Genomic DNA, 20,381 nt, shown 5'->3' on the forward strand with positions numbered 1-20,381 from the left:
TATTTTGCCAATTTTTTAATTTCCTACATAATTTATCCGATTTGTCATGGTACAGTTTCTTATAACTGCTTGTTAGCTTATTCTTTTTCTTCGTTTGTCACATTTTTATTTTTCATCTATTCTATTTTCATACAGTTTTGGAAAGTTTTACAAATAGACTTTTTTTTAAAAAAAAAGTATACAATGTTTTCATATAAAAGTTAGTGGTCTCTTTTTCTTTTATCCTTCACTGTATAAAAATAAAAATGTAGCAATTCTTTCTTTGCCTGTATTTCCTCTTTCCTTCTCCCAAATTTGACCTGATTTGAAGGACTTACATATATTACAGTGCTATTTTCTATAATTTAGGAATACCTTTTGACTTAAAAAGCAGAGGAGGAGTTGAAAATAATACAGTAATTCCACATGTCCCTCCTGCTTCCCTGTCCTCTGCACATGTTTCTAACCTACCCTTTCTTTTTACTGTATCTGTTTCATATACCTTTGTCCCCAGAAATTCTGATTCACTAGACTTAGAGTGGAATTCTGGGCTCTTATATTTTGAAAATCTCCCCATGGGAATTAGATGTGCACTTCTTATTAAGAATGAATACTTTAATATTGGAATCAAAACACAATAGCCTTTCTAACTATCATAAATAATCCAACGGACTTAATTATGATTTTCTTTTTGTCCAGAACTAAGACTAGATGTTAATTGCCAGAGAAATAGATAAGAATGCCTATGACAACAGTACATTAATATGATATCAAAGTTTGGAAATTTTATTGGCAATGAATAATTCAGTACTTAAAATATTTAGAAGCTATAGAATTAAAATTAATTAATGTCGTTCACCGGGTGAAAAAAGTTGATTGAGATTTTACATTTAATTTTGTAAATCCAATGTTATCTTTTCCAGCTCAGAAAACACCATGTACAAATTATTACTTTCTGTTTTGATCCCTTATTTTTCTCCATTATGCTTTATCACTGAGAACTCTCCTTGAGCATACCATGCACTGTAAATATTTCTCCTGTTGCAAAACCTTCTCATACAAATGCAGTAGACTATTTAATGAGCTCTACTTTCACAAAATTAAGAAACCTGAAAGCCCTGATTTGAGATTCTATATAAATGAGATTTAGATCTAACAATCTTAAATGATTGGTTCACTCTTAGCTATTCAATTCTGTCTCTTATTTGGGAAACCGAAATCATAAAACCATCGCTGATTCTACAATTAGGTTGTAAAAGTCACTGAAGCCATCAGCCATGAAGCAAAAAGGCCAAGATCAAAACTACAAAGCAAGGAGGCTGAGATAAAAATGCTGCAGCAGGCCGGGGGCGGTGGCTCACGCCTGTAATCCCAGCACTTTGGGAGGCCGAGGCGGGTGGATCACGAGGTCAAGAGATCGAGACCATCCTGGTCAACATGGTGAAACCCCGTCTCTACTAAAACTACAAAAAATCAGCTGGGCATGGTGGCACGTGCCTGTAATCCCAGCTACTCAGGAGGCTGAGGCAGGAGAATTGCCTGAACCCAGGAGGCAGAGGTTGCTGTGAGCCGAGATCGCGCCATTGCGCTCCAGCCTGGGTAACATGAGTGAAACTCCGTCTCAGAGAAAAAAAAAAAAAAAAAAATGCTGCAGCAGCTTTAGTTTATAGTATTATAAGCAGCAAGAAGAATATCTTGATTACTTAACAAAGACTCAAAAGGTCTATTACCTGACAACTCAAAATGGTATTCCTGAACCAGCAGTATTGGCAACCTTTCGAAGTTTGTAAGAAATAAAGAATTTTGGTGCCTCCACAGAACTACTGAAGCAGAACTTGCAGTTAAACAAGATCCCCAGGAGATTTTTATGCACATTAAAATCTAAGAAGCACCGCTATGGTACACATCTGATTCTGATGTGGGCCCATGCATTTTTTTAAAGAATGAAGTAATATTTATAAGTATTGGACACTACTGAAGGAAAAAATATGAGCCATGATCTTTACCCTCTACCTTCTGGACGTCTATCTTATTTTTTTTCCCAATTCAGTAGTCAGTGATGCTTGCATGATCCAGTTTAACAAACAGTGGTCATTCTTATGTAATAGTTCATGTTGCCTGAGTAGTTTATGTTGCCTCAAGTTCTCTGCCTAGGCCTGTACTCCTCCCTTAACTCCTCTTACACAGTGTCATAGATCCCAGTGTTATACTCGTCAGATCATGGAAATTACACACCACAGGTCTTAACTTCTGCCACACTCTCACTGCTCCTAACCCTCCATATGCCTAAGTCCTACCATTCTTTAACCTCCAAATTCACCCAGAAGTTGTTTCTGCTTGTCCTTTTTGCTGACATCATCCCTCTTCTGACCTACCATTTATTGATCACCTTGCCTTTTTATCCTACTGTATATAGTATAACAAATTCTCACTTACAGCTGTGTCTTATCTTTTCAACTAGATTATACACTGCCTAAAACCTAGAAAATTATGCTTATTTATTTGAATCTTTAGGAGGATAAGTAATAAGTATTAATGCTAATGACACCAAGGTGATGATGAGCCTGAACTTCCTCCTTTCCTTTCTTGTCCTCTCTCCTTTCCTCCCTTCTTTTCTTCCTCCAACCCTTTCTTTCTCCCTCCACTTCTTTCCCACTTCTCTTATTCATAAATTCATACATTACTCAGCAGACACTTATTGAAACCTTCCATGCAGCAAACATGGTAGTAAACAATAAGAAACAATCATGAAAAAGACACAATATCTGACCTCAAAGAATTTATGATATAAAAGTAATGGCAAAAACATGATTACTTTTGCACCAACCTAAGATATAGACACAGTTTGTTATGACTGGTGTCTCTATTACTAATCACTGACTGTCACATGCAACACTGATCTGAACAGGTGGTAAAGAGTGAGATGTAAGCAATGGAGCAAAGCCAACTAGTTACAAGGCAATATCACATGTTTACTAGAGCACATCTCATGGGCATTCAAGAAAGTATGGCCAGGACAGCTTGTGAATAGTTCAGTAACTGTGCATGGTTTTACATTCATTGTGAAGCACTGTGTCACTGGAATAATGACCTTGTTATCACTTTTGCTGATTTACAGAGTATTTTAATTGCTAAAAGTAAGCTACCAAAATTTCTATTATTCAAAAATAATTTTGCTTGAATGTAGTAAAAAAAAAAAAAGAAAAAAGAAGCCAAGAACTGTTTGTGAAATGGGAGTCTAAGGGAGCTTTACCTCAGTCTCAGAAAACATGCATTCATTTCTTCATTTAGCAACATATACTGGGGGCTACTATAAGCTTGGTATTGTGTCAAGGAGTAGGAGAATATAAAAATATAAGAGAATTTGAATCACATCTATTAGGAGAGTGTTCTACATATTGACAATATTCTGTCAGTAACATAAGGATTTGAGTCATTTAGATTTAAATATGGTAGGTTCTCAGATATTATTTCATTTTCTAAGGTTTATATTTAGTTAATGTGCTATTTTAATTGCCTTACAAATTCTAGGTTATCTTTTTTTTTGTTGTTTTTTTTTTTTTTTGAGACAGAATCTCACCCTGTTACCCAGACTGGAGTGCAATGGTGCAATCTCTTCTGACTGCAACTTCCGCCTCCCAGGTTCAAGTGATTCTCCTGCCTCAGCCTCCTGAGTAGCTGGGATTACAGGCACCCACCTCCATGCCTGGCTAATTTTTGAATTTTTTAGTAGAAATGTGGTTTTACCATGTTGGTCAGGCTGGTCTCGAACTCCTGACCTCGTAATCCACCCGCCTTGTCCTCCCAAAGTGTTAAGATTACAGATGCGAGCCACTGTGCCCAACCTTTTTTTTTTTTTTAAGTTAAACGGAACATAATTGCCATTTTTATTTAATGGTACAAAGCTTTTTTGTTTTCTGTGTACTTGGTTATAATATTCTCCTTTTCAATGGAACTATTTTTCTGATAGTTTTAAATTTTCATTGAGGTAAAAAGTAAACAATATTTAAGCTTCACAACCATAAAAATGTTCTGGTAACTATAGATTATTTTAAAATTTATTAATGTACCTTAGGGATATCTTGATGGGATACTCCTGAAAGCAATTAATTCTCAGTTTTATGTGGCTTACAATGCAAAATACATTGATGCAGACAGAATTTGATATAAATTTCCTTTTAATAGAGCAATTATTTTTATTTAAATATCTCTAGAGGGTTTTTTAAATACTGTGCCTAAACTATGTTTGTTCTTTTTCACCTCTCGTATCCACAGTCACTAGGAAACCCAAATACTTTGTTCATGTTTAAATTTTACAACATTTCATAGACTATTAAACATGGAACATCCTTGTGGGGACAAGAAATTGAGTTTACTCTTGAGAAGTTTTCCAACTAATTGATTTGTAGGACATTATAACATCCTCTAGCTGACAAGCTTACAAAAATAAAAACTGGAGCTAACCGAGAGGGTGCTTTTTCCCTGACACATAAAAGGTGTCTTTCTGTCTTGTATCCTTTGGGTATGGGCATGTCAGTTTCATAGAGAAATTTTCACGTGGAGCTTTTATATTTCTTTCTCTCCCTGTACAACCGCATGTTGTAGCACATTTTTTAATCTTTTCTCAAATAAAAAGACATGGGGCTTCATTTTCGTTTTGCCTCTTTGGTATCTTATAGGAACTCCAGGATGGCATCGGGCAGAGGCAAACTGTTGTCAGAACATTGAATGCAACTGGGGAAGAAATAATTCAGCAATCCTCAAAAACAGATGCCAGTATTCTACAGGAAAAATTGGGAAGCCTGAATCTGCGGTGGCAGGAGGTCTGCAAACAGCTGTCAGAAAGAAAAAAGAGGTAGGATGACAGATCAAATAGAAACTATAACGTTTTAGCAGAGCTTTTTAAGCTGTCCTTAAACAAATATTTCCTGAGAGATTATAAGCAGGGTGAAAGACACTAGCATTAAGGAACCCATCAACCGTTAATCAACAGCAGTAATTTTTATTTTCTTTTATTTTCATATACTAAAATATATACTTGTTGATAGTGCTTTTCTGCTATTTGAAACTTTAAGTTTGTTTTAAAAATCACACATGATTGCTTAAAATGAATGTCTTCAATATATTTTAACTTCAACAAGCTGAATCTCAGTTATTTTTCAATATTTTAAAAAGCAATTATAAATGATTGTTTTGCAGGAAAGACAGATCTTTGCTTAGTTTTAAAAATAGCTATGAATATGACTATGAAGCTAAAAAAAGTGATAGTGATATTTACCTGTATTTTCACCACATTTGTGAATATATTATTGAAGGGGAACTTGAGCCAAAAATGTTCACGTTTAATGGGGAAAACAAAACCTCAAAAAGGTTACTGTCAAATGTAATCATCATTTAAATTTCCCTTGGAATGTATTGAAGGCACAGAAAGCCAAATGTGTGCTGCTGCAGTTGGAAAGTATACATAGTTTATAAATGGGATTTTGTATTATACTTCCAGTTGTTGATGTTAATGTGTCTTATTTCATAAGGGAAGACTTGGCCTTTATTTACCAAATGATACAATTGTTGTGAACAATGAGGACGTTGTTCTATTGCCAAGCTCTTGCATCCCACCTATCATCCACATAATATGTGGATTTTAATATTCAGGAAGCTAGAACAACTCATTGGTGAATATCTTTTGTTAAGATGTATTAAAAATAAGATTTGGGAATTATGACATTTGTCTTTGCCCACCTCCTCTTTCCCTCTTTATTCATGTTACATTATTCAGAAAGTAGATACAATTCACATTTTGTACAAAAGAAACACATTAGTTAACCTAAAGACACACACACACACACACACACACACACACACACACACACACACCCCTTGCCAAAGTTAAAGAATAATAGCCTCTCGAAAATCATTTTTATTAAGTCTTGGTTTTGAAAATCTTCTTGATTATAGATAGATAAAATGAAGAACTAAAGTTTGTAGTTAAACTACTTCATCCCAGATTGAAATCCTTCTATTAATCATACTAGTAATCCATTATTGAAATAACTGATGTGCTTATAAAATGAACAAGTATAAACTTGTATAATGTTACTTCTGAACTAGGCTCAATCTAATCTAAAGATGGTAAGAAATAAGAAAATTTTAAAAAGTTGGATACCATAATATATATATATATACATGCATACACACACACACACACACACACACACACAAGCGCGCGCATATATATAATTCATAAAAAGGATTAAACTGACTGGAAGATTATTTTTATATAATATATAAAGTAAAGTATATATTAAATATATAAAATATATAAAGTATTGTTTCCTATTTTAAAATATCTTGCTCATATAATATTTGAATAGTGCATATTAATATTCTCTCTGATAACTCTCATTTACTTGAATTTTCAAAATCTTGTTATCTGTTATTGGGCTCTAAAGGCACATTATAATTTATAATAAAGATATAGCAATATGCCAGTTTCACCAAATAAGCTCTAAAATTTTAGATCTTTCTAAGTTTATTAGAAAGTAGTATACACCGACTCTGTTGTGAAATATTATACAAATGTTAGGTTAATTACAGCTAGGGATTTGGCTGTAATTAGAAAAGAAATTTCCCATTTAAACATGTTGACCTACATTAAATATTGCACTTTTGTGCTTTAAAAAGTCAAGATCAGCTTCCTTGAGTTTTTTTTTTTAACTCAGCTTTTAAAGTTGTCTATTTCACGCTACATTTTAAAAATAAATGTTAACATATTTAAATTTCCACTGAGATCACTTTTGTGGCATACTTCCTCAGGATTTTTATATCATTTAAATTTTATGAAATGTAAAAATGTAATAAAATATAAGTGCTGGTTCTACCAATATACTCATAGCTATTTCCAAGCATCCAGTAGCAAATCAAGTAAAAATAAATAAAATAATATTTTACAAAGAGCATGTTAACCTAACAATTGTAGAAGGGCTTTTGTCATTGAAAGTATTTCTAGTCAATGGCATAGTCTCAGTGCAACCCAAGCAGAAGTTAGAAGGAAACAGAAGTTATTTATTGCACAGGTAAAAAATAAGATAAATAACAGTCAACATTTTAATACGATTTCCAAGTGATTCACATACACAATAAAGTTTGAGAAGCATTGCCTTCAGTAAACAAGATTTGTCCTCAGTTTGCAACACCTGTCCCACTTTGTTCATTTATATTAATTGTATTTCCATAGATATTTGAATCTATATACCTCATACATACCTTTGTATGATGATGATGGTTAGGGTGGTGGTGGCAGTGATGGTGATAACAATATTGTCAGGCACTGTTCCAAGTATTTTACATAGCTCAATACTTGTTACAACTCTGTGAAATAGTTGCTATTCTCCTTTTAATTTTATAAAAGGCAATGAGGTCACAGATTGATAAAACTCTTTGCCCAAGATTGCTCAGCTAACAAGTATTTGAACCAGGATATAGTCCCACAGTCTGACTCCAGAGTCCTTACTCTAGATCAGATCTTGCATTATTTATCTCAGTTTTGTCCTTCAGGATTCTCTGGTTTATACTTACAGTTTCTTCCCACCAACCTTCCACTTACCTTTGATGGCCACACATAGTAGCAAAAGAATTGGATATAGAATCTGTTCTGACTTCTTTTTCCAACCATGTTTTCTATCATTTCCACTATTTCCATTTATGTCTGAAGCTTTGAATGACCTGAATTTTTCTGTTCTTCGTCTTTCTTTGGTTGAATTCCCTTTCCCCTTTTTTTTTCTCAAAATCTTACACATCCCTCAAGACTCATCTTAAGTGCTATTACCTCAGTGAATGGGACCTGCTCTTCTCATACATAAGCAGTTTATTCTTTTAAGGTTTTCTTGCCCCCCTTTTTATAATACTCATGTAATATTTTATGTATCTATCATGTATCATTCCTATTTATATATGCTTTTCCCCAGCAAGATTAAAAGTTTCATGAGAGCAGAGAACTTTCTTATGGTTATCTCTATAATCCATAGTACTTAACAGAAAGCCTGACATATCGTAGATAGCCAGTAAATACTTTCTTAATTTATATGGTAAGAATTTTATTCACATTCAGATTAAACTGAAGATTTAAATCTTTACAGCTGACATTATTATATAGGTTAAAAATAGATCTAAAGAGCCAGACCAATTTTTATGTTTTTATCATGTTATCACATATCCATGGGTACATTTGCAATTCTAGAAATTGACCTTGATCCTTTCTAGTCTTAAAAAAATGAAAGGAATTTGGTTAATAATGTTTTAGGTGTTCTTCAGAATTTAATACATTTAAGAGACAAGCGACTTCAATTTCTTTAGCTACTTATAGCAAAAAGCAGCTTTTTGATTCAAACAACTTGTACATTTTTTTACCCAAGTTTCACCATATCCTAATAAATTTTAAGTGAACTAAGTAGGAATTAGCCCTGAAACTGGATATTTAGCCTCATTCTACATAGAGCCACAAGATGTTCTAGATGCAATACATATTACCAAAGAGCTATTTTTAGATTGATCAGAGAGAATCAAACAGATATTATTATTCACAGGTGTCTATGGAAAAGCTGGTATCTTCCCATCTGTTCTCTGTTGACTCTTGAAAAGCTTTCAAGGACATTAATAATTCTTCATCAAAAGGCTATGAAAAATCAGCTTCATAGTTAATTGTTTTATGTCATATTCTATTTTTTCAACTTGGCTAGTTCTAGTGAAACTGACTAGCTGGCACCAAATATGTTGTTGCATTGGCTGGTACTAAGGATACCACTGTGTGGAGATATACAAGTGAATACACTTTATTTGTTGCCTTCCATGACCTTTTATGTGCCTGGGAAAGTAGGAGATAGGGAGAGTTTGTAGGGAACATGATCTCTGGGATGGGCCTTAAAGGATGAGAGGGAGCAAATGAAGAATAAATGGACATGCCAGAGAGAAAAAGTGACAGGAGCAAAATCACTGAAGCCAGAAAAAATGGCCTACATTGAAGGACTATAGACAGTTCAATATTAAATAGCTCTCTTAGAAAAGTAAGCACCATTAAATTACCCTACACTCTTCATTTTCTATGTATGAACTGCCCAATTCCCACTACAAACTTAATTATGGATACGAGTAACCTGTAGATGTTTCTGAAAGATATTCAAGTGTCCTTTCTGGTACCATGTATTTTGGCTCCCACCATTTGATAGTATATTCTCCAAGAGTCAACAGTCTGTGGTTCCTACCCTGTCTATGCAAGTTATTAAAATTTTCCTATTTAATTAAATATCACAAAAAACTAATGAAGTATAAATGGAAAGATAAGAGAATTGTGTTTTCTATGAATACTAAATTGAATGCTTTGAAAGACTTAATAAAGGTGATTAGCAAAAAAAAAAAAAAAAAAAAAAGAGCTTGCATAGTGGCTCATGCCTGTAATCCCAGCACTTTGGGAGGCCAGGGCGGGTAGACAACCTGAGGTCAGGATTTCAAGACCAGCCTGGCCAACATAGCAAAACTCCATCTCTACTAAAAAAATACAAAAATTAGCCAGGTGTGGTGGCACACACCTGTAGTCCCAGCTACTTGGGAGGCTGAGGTGGAAGAATTGCTTGAACCTAGGAGGTGGAGGTTGCAGTGAGCCAAAGATCGTGCCATTGCACTCCAGCCTGGGTGACAGAGCAAGACTCCATCTCAACACAAAACAAAAACAAACAATAAAACAGTGCTGTTGAATTAGATATAGGTAAGACATCTGTTTAAGATTGGGTATGAGGGATAGAATCCCAAAAAATTGGAGGTATTTTGCATTCAGATTATTTCGAGCATCTCCAAACATGACTGTACTTTAAAGAAACCAAACTAAATGTCGCAGATTATGAAATGTAGAAGTGTTTTATGCAAGGAATAATATGCTTAACTTCAGTCTGTGGGCTTTTACTCCAGGAAAAGTCTTGGACCCCATACCAAAAGGTGAGGTAAATTAGTGACCATTTGTATATTCTAAGAAAAATAAAATGTTTGAATACGTGTAAACGCATTTATATAATTCCTCCAATTTTACAATATTTTTCCAAAAACCACCTATCCACTTCCCTAATAAAATTTGATAAAGGGACTCCCTATTATATGTATAAAGGCTGAAAAATGACACAGTGACAAATGAAACAGTCAAGATAGACCAGGGCATGGAAGATTTAAAATCTCAAACAATTTTTTTCCAAGATAGGATATAAGGATGTTGGGAAGTCGTTTTTTTAAATTATACTTTAAGTTCTGGAGTACATGTGCAAAACATGCAGGTTTGTTACATAGTTATACACATGCCATGGTGGTTTGCTGCATTCATCACCCCATCATTTACATTAGGTTTTTCTACTAATGCTATCCCTACCCTATCCCCCTACTCCCCAACAGTCCCTGGTGTGTGATGTTCCCTTCCTTGTATCCATGTGATCTCATTTTTCAACTCCCACTTATAGTGAGAACATGTGGTGTTTGGTTTTCTATTCTTGTGTTAGTTTGCTGAGAATGATCGTTTCCACTTTCATCCATGTTCCTGCAAAGGACATTAACTCATCCTTTTTTTATGGCTGCGTAGTATTCCATGGTGTATATGTGCCACATTTTCTTTATCCAGTCTATCATTGATGGGCATTTGGGTTGGTTCCAAGTCTTTGCTATTGTAAACAGTGCCACAATAAACATACCTGTGCATGTGTCTTTATAACAGAATGATTTATAATCCTTTGGGTACATACCCAGTAATGGGATTGCTGGGTCAAATGCTATTTCTAGTGCTAGATCCTTGAGAAATCACCACACTGTTTTCCACAATGGTTGAACTAATTTACACTCCCACCGACAGTGTAAAAGTGTTCCTATTTCTCCACATTTTCTCCAGCATCTGTTGTCTCCTGATATTTTAATGATCACCATTCTAACTGGCATGAGATGGTATCTCATTGTGGTTTTGATTTGCATTTCTCTAATGACCAGTGATGATGAGCTTTCTTTATATATGTTGGGAAGTTTTTATATGCTTTATATTTGCATCCTTATATGCCCCTTTGATAGTTGAGTTCAGAGTGAAATAAAGAGAGTAAAACTGGTGACAGGGTGGCTTAAGTTAGAGACAGTGAGTGAGCAGAATAGAATTACAGAAATGAGGCAGATTCATGAAATATTTGATGACAGTGGAACAACTTATTAATTAGATGGGATGATGAGGGGAATGAAGGGACAATTCTAAGATGATCTCTTTTCCAGGTTTTTTGTTTGTTTGTTTGTTTGTTTGCTTGGGGAACTGGCTGAATGGAATGCTGTTAGCATAGGAAATACAAAGGATAATAACCAGATGGAAAAAGGAAAGCAAATCAGACATACAGATTTCAACTTTGGATATAATAGTCTTAATGGGCTCGTGGAACATTTAAAATAAGGTAATCAGAAAATATACGTTTGAATATGTAAGTCTAAACATCAGGGGGAAGACAAGGGCAAAAGACACTAAGCCATTTTGTTCTCAATGTAGAGATGGTAGCAATTTCCATTCAACTAACTGCTTCTCTGTACAATACATTTCTCAAGTCATTAATTTGCTAACCAGTAAACAAAACAGAATTCCCAGGGTACACAGTAACCATTAATCACTGCTTGGGAAAGGAGTTCAGGTATCAGGAAGCCAATGTGGCATATGAGCACTAGTAGTGACAAATGAACCAAAGTAATATGGGTGATCTTTATGGGGCCACAGAGTACTGCTATAAACTATCACAAATCAGAAGGGTTGGCAAACAAAATATTTGGGATAAATCAGGAAAAACCTATCACAACATAGAGAAAAAGAAGTTCAAAGATTTCATCCTGCAGATTGCCAATCAGAAATGAGCCCTTTTTATTTGGGACACCCTAGGGAATGAGTAGATGTCTATATGCATATTTAAAGTATGACTACAGCATTTATTTGACTATACTGCAAATAGTCAATATAAGGGTAGCTATAGAGCCCATAACATGAAAAATAAACACAAAAAATACATGCCCTGGTTGGACCCCTTAACTTGCATTCCTATAAATTCACTCTCCCTTTAAGCTTATTGCATTTAAAGTCTATCTGTCCATTTGACCTAACAGCAGCTGCACCAAGACTGTACCATTAAAAAAACATACAAAAAAACAAAAACAAAAACAAAAAAAACCCGGGCCAAATGGCATTATGCATTTATTTTCTTTGTTACAAAGAAACTTGAATAGTTTACCCTCAAAAATATGTGACATATTTCATAATTAGAAGCACTCATTTACAAAGTGTTTTTTATGTTAGAATCACAAACCGTAACCTTCCAAAAAAGGAATGCGCTATCCACAGGTAAGTGACCTAGCTTCATTTGCAAAAGAAAACCCAAACTCCTAAGAGAAAAATGTGTTGATTATTTTATTGATTCCTTCCCTTGGTTTAATATAATTAATGGATATCTTAGATATGTATAATAAGTCTATTATCATGTTTTCTTTAATATTTCTTTGTAAAATGGAAAGTACTACATTTGTGTAAGTTGCCAATCTAACAATTTCTCATTTACCATTACGATGGTGAATATATAACAATCCTTATTTTCAGCAGAATGCCTTATCTCTTATTTCACAGGAACCTTGTCCCAATTAATTATTCTCTCTCCTGAATGCACATAAACACAAGCATGTCTTTACCCTTTTTCTACTGCCTCTCTATCCCTGATCAGGTGAATGTTACTAGTTCCTAGATTAAAACATAGATATATTTAAACACTCCTTTCCAAATGTATTCCACTGTACTTGTCAGGATTCATATCTGTGAATAACAGAATTTTGTTGAAATAAACCAAAATGGACTTTAGGAGAAAGATACAGACCTGTTCCTATTCCTAAACAAAGAGATAGAAAACCAGTTCAAAATGGTCAGAACCCAAAAAAAGAGGCTCAGCTCCAAGAACTATAATTCAAGTCATACCCTAGATTCAGTTTTGAACTCTTGAACTCAAGCGATCCACTATCTTAGCCTCCCAAAGTCCTGGGATTGCAAGCATGTGCCGTGACATCTGGTCCCCGTACACTAGATCTGAATGTTGTCATGGTCCACTCTACCATTGCAGACACTGCGTGAAAAATGTCATTGCTACTAGAAAGAATTCTAGATAGTGCCTTATAATTCTGTCACTCATTCCAGATTCAAAAACTGAACTTCTCCCATCAGATTCCATTCTTATTTGGGGATTTTTTTTCCACATAATCAGAGTGTTCAGACTGTGGGCAACCAAAGTTAACAAATGTCTCTTACTTCCCCTTTCTAGTTATTATTCCCATTTGAATCTTCTTCATAGTCACTGTTACTTAAACACACATTCTCTATTATCACATCTCCCTCCCCTCTCTCGCTTTTGCTTTTAATCCAAATCACTGCTCAGAAACCATTATTGCCAAGAATGCCAATGATTTCTTATAGTTCAATGCACTGGACATATCTTAGTCCTATTATCTGTAGGCCTTGTGACATCAACTGAACACTTTCTGTATTAGCGCTTGGTCCTATCTGTCTTCCATGTCAGTACTTCTGACTTTGTTTTTACTCTCTATGTAATTCCTTACTATATGGATGACAGTGCTTGCTTTACCTGCAACTAACATCCTGATGTCTCTCCGGGACATGTTCTGAACCCTCTCTTCTTCTCATTCTATACAGTTTCCCTGATTGTTATCCATAGCAACAAGTGTAGCTTTCACTGTATCAATTAGAATGAAATCTAGAGAGATTCAAAAAGAACTATAGTAACTGAAACAAGGTAGAAATGTATTCATCTTCATGTAGAAAGAATCTGCCAGTAGGTAATCCAAGGTTGGTATCATTGCTCTATGATGTTGAAGACCCAGATCCCTTCTGTCTCACAGTTCTACCATTCTTTGGTGTGGTCCTTGCAGTCATGGACTAAGATAACTATCAGATTTCTATCCATCACAGCTGCTTTTCAGGCTGCAAGATGTAGGAACTGGAGAAAAAAGGGATACCTCTAACCTTTTAAAGGGAATTCATGGAAGATCTATGTAACACTTTAGCTTATATATCATTGGTCAGAATTTATTCTTGTGACGATGCCACACTGCAATGGACATTTGAAATGTAATAGAATGGATCATGCGGTAAGCAGTTAAGCAGTCTCTACCGAAGTCACCTATTTCATTTTATACCCTAAGTCTAATATTTGGCCCAATAAATAGTTTCAAATTAGATCTACATATCTAGCTTCAAATGGAGCATTTCCTCTCCTGTGTCTCAAAACCATCTCAAAATCAGCATATCCAAAACTCATCATGTTATATTCCTCCCCCAAATCTACTGTGGGTAGTATCACTATCTATTCATGTACCTAAACTATAAACTTGGAAGTTGTAACAGCTAGTATTAATGACACTAAATTTTGGGTATTTTCTCTATGAAAGGGACTTTGGTAAGAGTTTTACAAATGTTTCCCACTTAACTGTCACAATATCTTAGTTATAGAGATTTTATATGTCCATCATCTCACCTGACTCTTTGAGATGATAAGCATAGCATGGCAGTATTCTTAAGAGCATGTTACAAACTATCAAATTACAGCTCAAAAAATTAAGATATAAGTCCAAGGCTAACCAAAGTTATAGAAGGATTGATAACTAAAAGTCAGTGATTTAGACCCAAATCTGTGCCTTTTCCCTTATTGTTACATGTGACCATATCTAGCTATGTGAACAAAGCAGCTAATAATGATGATGGGGTAGGACAAATAAGCAAGTGAATGTTCCCCAGTACATTTATGATTCTTCCTCTGCCAATTTAACACCTTCAAGCCTGTGTGTTCTTAGATATGTGCTTCCTCTTATGTCTAAGGAAAGTACTATATTTGATATGCTTTTATGAACATTTTTTTGAGATGGGATCTGGCTCTGCCACCTAGGTCGGAATACAGTGGCGTGATCACAGTTCACTGCAGCCTCAACCTCCCAGGTTCAAGTGATCCTCCCACCTCAGTCTCCTGAGTAGCTGGGACCACAGGCATGGGCTACTACACCCAGCTATTTTTTTTTTTTTTTTTTGGTAGAGACAGACAGGGTTTCATTATGTTGCCCACCTGGTCTTGAATGCCTTAGGTCAATTGATCTGCCCACCTCAGCCTCCCAAAGTGCTGGGACTACAGGCATAAACCATTATGATTGGCCTGAATTTTTAAAATTTATTTTTATTGAGGTAAAATACACCTCTATATAAATAAAGGTAAATATAGCTTTACCATTTTTAAGAATACAGTTCAGTGGTAGTAAGTACATTTATATTATTTTTCCCCTTTACCCCCTCCCCACTTCTATTTGTGACCTCTGGTAACCACCAAGGTACTCTCTATTTTCATGAGATCCATGGTTTTGGCTCCCACATATAAGTGAGAATACACAATATTTGTCTTTCTGTGCCTGGTTTATTTTACTTAAAATTATTACCTCCAGTTCTATCCATGTTGCTGCAAATGACAGGATTTCATCCTTTTTATGGCTGAATAATATTCCATAGTATATATATAACACCATTTCTTTATCCATTCATCCTGTAAATTTTAAATTGTGTGGAATTTGAAAAATACTGAAGGGAAAATGATGATCGTATAAAAGAAAATTATCTAGAAAAGTAACATTTATGCAATAAAAAGAACAAAAGGATTTCTGAATGTGGATATGGTTTGTGGAGTGTTTCAGAGGTTGAAAGATTGTGAAGAACTCGATAGGTATGAAAAAAGTGAGGATGAGAAAAAATGAAAGTTCTAGAATGTTCTGTAACTTGTAGATGAGTTCCCTATATTAATTTCAAAATTTAAAAGAAAATTATAATTATTTTTCAGCGATCTATTTTTGCTGGTCAGTGTCTCTGTTGGTGTAACCCTTTAATGAATATGGGTCATGTGGGACCCTGGATTTTACTAGAATTACGTGTGTGAATCAAATCTAACTTTATGAACCAATATAATGACTGTTTTTTAATGATTAGAGTCTATCCATGACAAAAACAGCCTGTTTCTCCTACTGATTTATTTGGTGTTTTCTTGGTAATTAACCTTTACGCTAGACAGTAGAAAATCAGGGTACTTGGACTTCAGGTTGGCCATTAAATAAACCTGGCAATTAAATGCTGGGTAATAATCACTTGTGTTCCCACTTGTGCTTATTACCTTTGGAGGTACGTAACGTGGTATCTTTGTGTTTATATTTTTAATTTGTTCTCTTTTCTCTTGTGCCAACTAGTTAAATTATCTGAACTTCATTTTACTCATTCAAAAATAAACATAATAATACATATTTATAGAGTTGTTGTAAGAGTAAAAGATAATGTAAATAGATTGGCTACGTCTATGCCTAGCACATGAGTAGGTGCTTAGAAGTTAGTGTCTGGGGACATGACTTCTGGAGGTGATAAAGTGAGTGGCTTGACAAATCTCCCCAAGAATCGATAAAATGGGACACACTGGACAACACATTTTATGACCCTGGATATCAACCAATGGCATATGCCAAATTGATTATTGATAAAGAGTACTAAATTTTGTATATGAACAATATGAACCTAAGGTGTATTTGTCTATATTACTCCCACTCCCCGCTCCCAGCTTGGTCAAGCATGTTAGTTCTATTAAGGTAGAAAAAGCCATGGAAATCAGCAGCTTTATCACCACAGGGACTGATTTTATTTGAAGCACAAGTTTAAAACTCTATATCCAGAAGCATTGTCAGTAACAGCGGAGTCCTAGGTGGCAAACAAAAAGGCGAAACAGCAACTCAGCTGGCCTAAAGATGCAGCCTTGATTGGAACAAACAAACTGTTTGGCAAACTGGCCAGAAATTTAATTTAACTAGCGTATCTGCAAAATAAGGCAGCCGTAATGGGCCTCAATAAGGACTCCTTGTGTCTCCTTTATGAAAACTTTAAATGTGCCTGTATGTTGAATATACCTTCTAACACATATAAAAAACCTTTAGCAAAATTTGGAAGTCTTACCGCCTTGAGGTATTTAAGATGAATTGCTGACCAACTATTGACTAATGCAAATTAAGCTATGCTTACCTGTAGGAAATTAGGCATAAAGTTTGTTTCTGTTGTTTGATGGGGAAAGAATGTCAACAACCACAAACCTTGGGGAAACAGATTCCATAGATTTCATCTAGGCAAGTTATTAAAACCTCAGTTTAAAAACTCTGGGCATAAGAAGGAACATCAGAATTTGGTGCTATTTTAATAGGTTATTTAAAATGTCAAATTTTCAAGAAAAAAATGATGATACATTCAAAGAGACAGGGAACTGTGACCCATTTTCATGGAGGAAAAGCAGTCAATAAAAGTTGTCTCTGAGTTGGCCCAGATATTAGCAGATAGAGACTTAAGCGCTCATACTATAAATACCTTCAAACAACTATAGAAAAGCATGTTTAAATAATTAAATGAAAGTATGATAACAATAACTACCAACAGAGAATCTCAAAAAAAAGATACACACTATAAAAAAGAATCAAATGAAAATTCTACAATTGGAAAGCTGAATAGCCAAAATTTTAAAAATCACTAATGGGGCTCAAGAGCAGCAGATAATATGACAGAAAAAACAAATCAGTAAATTTGAAAACAAGTAAAAATTACCCAATCTGAGGATAAGAGAAAAATAGTATAAAAAAATGAACATGATTTATAGACTTGTCTCAAAACATTGAGTGTATCAGTGTAGATGTTACAAAAGTTCCAGAAAAAAAGAGAATATGACAGAGGCAGAAAAATTATTTGAAGAAATAATGACCAAATACTTCGCAAATATGATGAAGCACAACAAGCCCCAAATAGAATAAACACAAAGAGATCAATACCCCAAACATCAGATTCAAACTATTGAAATAGTTTCAATTGAAATTATTGAAAGACAAATGGAAAAGTCTTTAAAACAACCAGAAAAAGTGACTCATGTACAGGGAACACATGATTGACCGTTAATTTCTCATGAACAATAGAGGCCAGAGGTATTGGAATGACATATTCCAACTACTGAAAGAACACAAAATTGCCAACCAAGAATTCCATATAAAACAAAACTATCCTTCAAAAACACAGGTAAAATAAAGATATTACCACGTTGAGAATGAGAATATTTCTTGCTAGCTTACATGATTTACAAGGAAAACTAAATGAAGTCATTCAGTCTAAAAAGAAATGATATTCAGTAACTCGAATCCATATGAGGTGATAAAGAGTCACAGAACTGATAAATATATAAATATAAAAGACTATATAAATATAGATATATATTTTCCATTAACTTTTTAAAAAGACCTAAGATTGCATAAAAATTTTAACATTGTGTTATCATGTTTATAACATATATAGATGTAATATGACAGTAACAGCAAAAAGCAGGAGGAGCAAAAATGGAGCTTGGCAGAGAAAAATTTCTTACACTGTTAAATTAGCTCGAACTTAAGTAAATTATGATAATTAAGTTGCTTATGTAATCTTTAGAGCAAGCACTAAGAAAATAAATAGTTAAAAACAATGTAAAATCATACACTAAAAATAACTATTTAACAAGACAGTGCAGTAAAGGAGAAACAGGAACAAAAAAGATATGAAAAAGATGTGAAAAATGCAATATGGCACATGTAAATGTAACTAACGATTGAGAATTCCCATTTAAAAAATATGAAATTTGAAATGCTCCCAAATCTGGAACTTTCTAAAGGTTGATATAATACCACAAGTGGAAAATTCCACACCTGACCTCCTATAATGAGTCACAGCCAAAACACAGCCAAAACTTTGTTTCCTGCACAAAATTATTTAAAATACTTTGTAAAATTACCTTCAGGTTGTATATATATAAAATATAAATGTATGTGTGTTTAAAGTTGGATCCTATCTCTAAGATACCTCATTAGGTATCTGCAAATATTACAAAATCTGAAGAAATCCAAAATCCGAAACATTTCCAGTCCCAGGTATTTTGGATATGGGATATTCAACCTACATGTCAATAGTTACAGTAAATGGGAGTGAACTAACCACTCCAATTATAGGCAGAGATTTCAGAAAGGATTATTTAAAATATTCAACAATAATTTGTTTAAATGAGAAATGTGTTAGAGCCAAAACCTTATAATTTGAAAGAATAAAGATATACCATGCAAATTGTTTCCATATAAAAATGGAGTGATAATACTAATATCAGACAAAATAGACTTTAAGATAAAATATGTAACTAGAGAAAAACAGGGAATTTATAATTATAGAAGGGGTCAATTAAGCAGAAAATATAAAAATTATAGACATATATAATTAATAGGAGAGTCCCAAATTTTATGATGCAGAAATTGACAGAATTCAAAGAACTAGATAATTCAACAATAATTATTGGAGACTTCAAACCCTACTCTCAGTAGCTGGCAGACCAATCAGACAGGAAAATAGCAACAATATAGAAGAAATCACCAAGACTATTAACAAACTTGACCTAACTAACATTTATCAGACACTCCACCAAATGAAAGTAGAGTATATATTATTTTATAGTGTGCATGAAATTTTCTCTGGGACAGATTCTATGCTAGGTCATAAAACAAATCTCAATATACTTAAAAGGTTTGAATTCGTAAAAATTATGTTCCCTTAATATGTCAGAATTAAATTGGAATTCAACAACAGAAGGAAATTTGGGAGATAACAAAATATTTTGAAATTCGACAACTTCCAAATAATCCATGGGCCAAAAAATAAATCACATAGGAAATTATAAAACATTTTGAACTGAATAAAAATGAAAGCATAACATGTCAAGATTTATAGGATGTAACTAAAGCAGTGCTTAAAGGGAAACTTCTAGTTTTAAATACCTATTTTATAAAAGAATAAAGTTCTCAAATCATTAACTCAAACTTTCACCATAAAAACTAAAATAGAAGAACATGTAAACTCTGAGCAAGCAGAAGGAAGGAAATAATGGAGATTAGAGCACAAGTCAATAAAATAGAAAGAAGGAGAAGGAAGAAAAATCAATGAAACCAAATGCTAATCTTAGAAAGCAGGCTGGGTGCAGTGGCTCATGCCTGTAATTCTAGCACTTTGGGAGGCCCAGGCAGGCGGATTGCCTGAGGTCAGGAGTTCGAGACCAGCCTGGCCAACATAGTGAAATCCCGTTTCTACTAAAAATACAAAAAAAATTAGCTGGGCGTGGTGACATGTGGCTGTAATCCCAACTACTCAGGAGGCTGAGGCAGGAGAATTGCTGGAGCCTGGGAGGTGGAGGTTGCAGTGAACTGAGATCCTGCCATTGCACTCCAGCCTGGGCAACAAGAGTGAG

The 20,381-nt window shown here is 34.4% G+C and overlaps 1 protein-coding gene across 9 annotated transcripts in view; it reads left to right on the forward strand.

Annotated features, from left to right (window-relative positions):
- DMD (dystrophin) overlaps nt 1-20,381 on the forward strand; it is a 2,133,401-nt gene that overhangs the window by 1,243,820 nt on the left and 869,200 nt on the right. For all 9 annotated transcript variants that reach the window (XM_017548497.2, XM_037745683.1, XM_037745686.1 and 6 more), the window contains one exon: nt 4,659-4,834. In XM_017548497.2, coding sequence (XP_017403986.1) covers nt 4,659-4,834 — 176 coding nt within the window. The remainder of the gene's footprint in view (nt 1-4,658; nt 4,835-20,381) is intronic.

The sequence above is a fragment of the Cebus imitator genome, unplaced genomic scaffold (genome assembly GCF_001604975.1).
Source record: "Cebus imitator isolate Cc_AM_T3 unplaced genomic scaffold, Cebus_imitator-1.0 Scaffold208, whole genome shotgun sequence".
NCBI lineage: Eukaryota > Metazoa > Chordata > Mammalia > Primates > Cebidae > Cebus > Cebus imitator.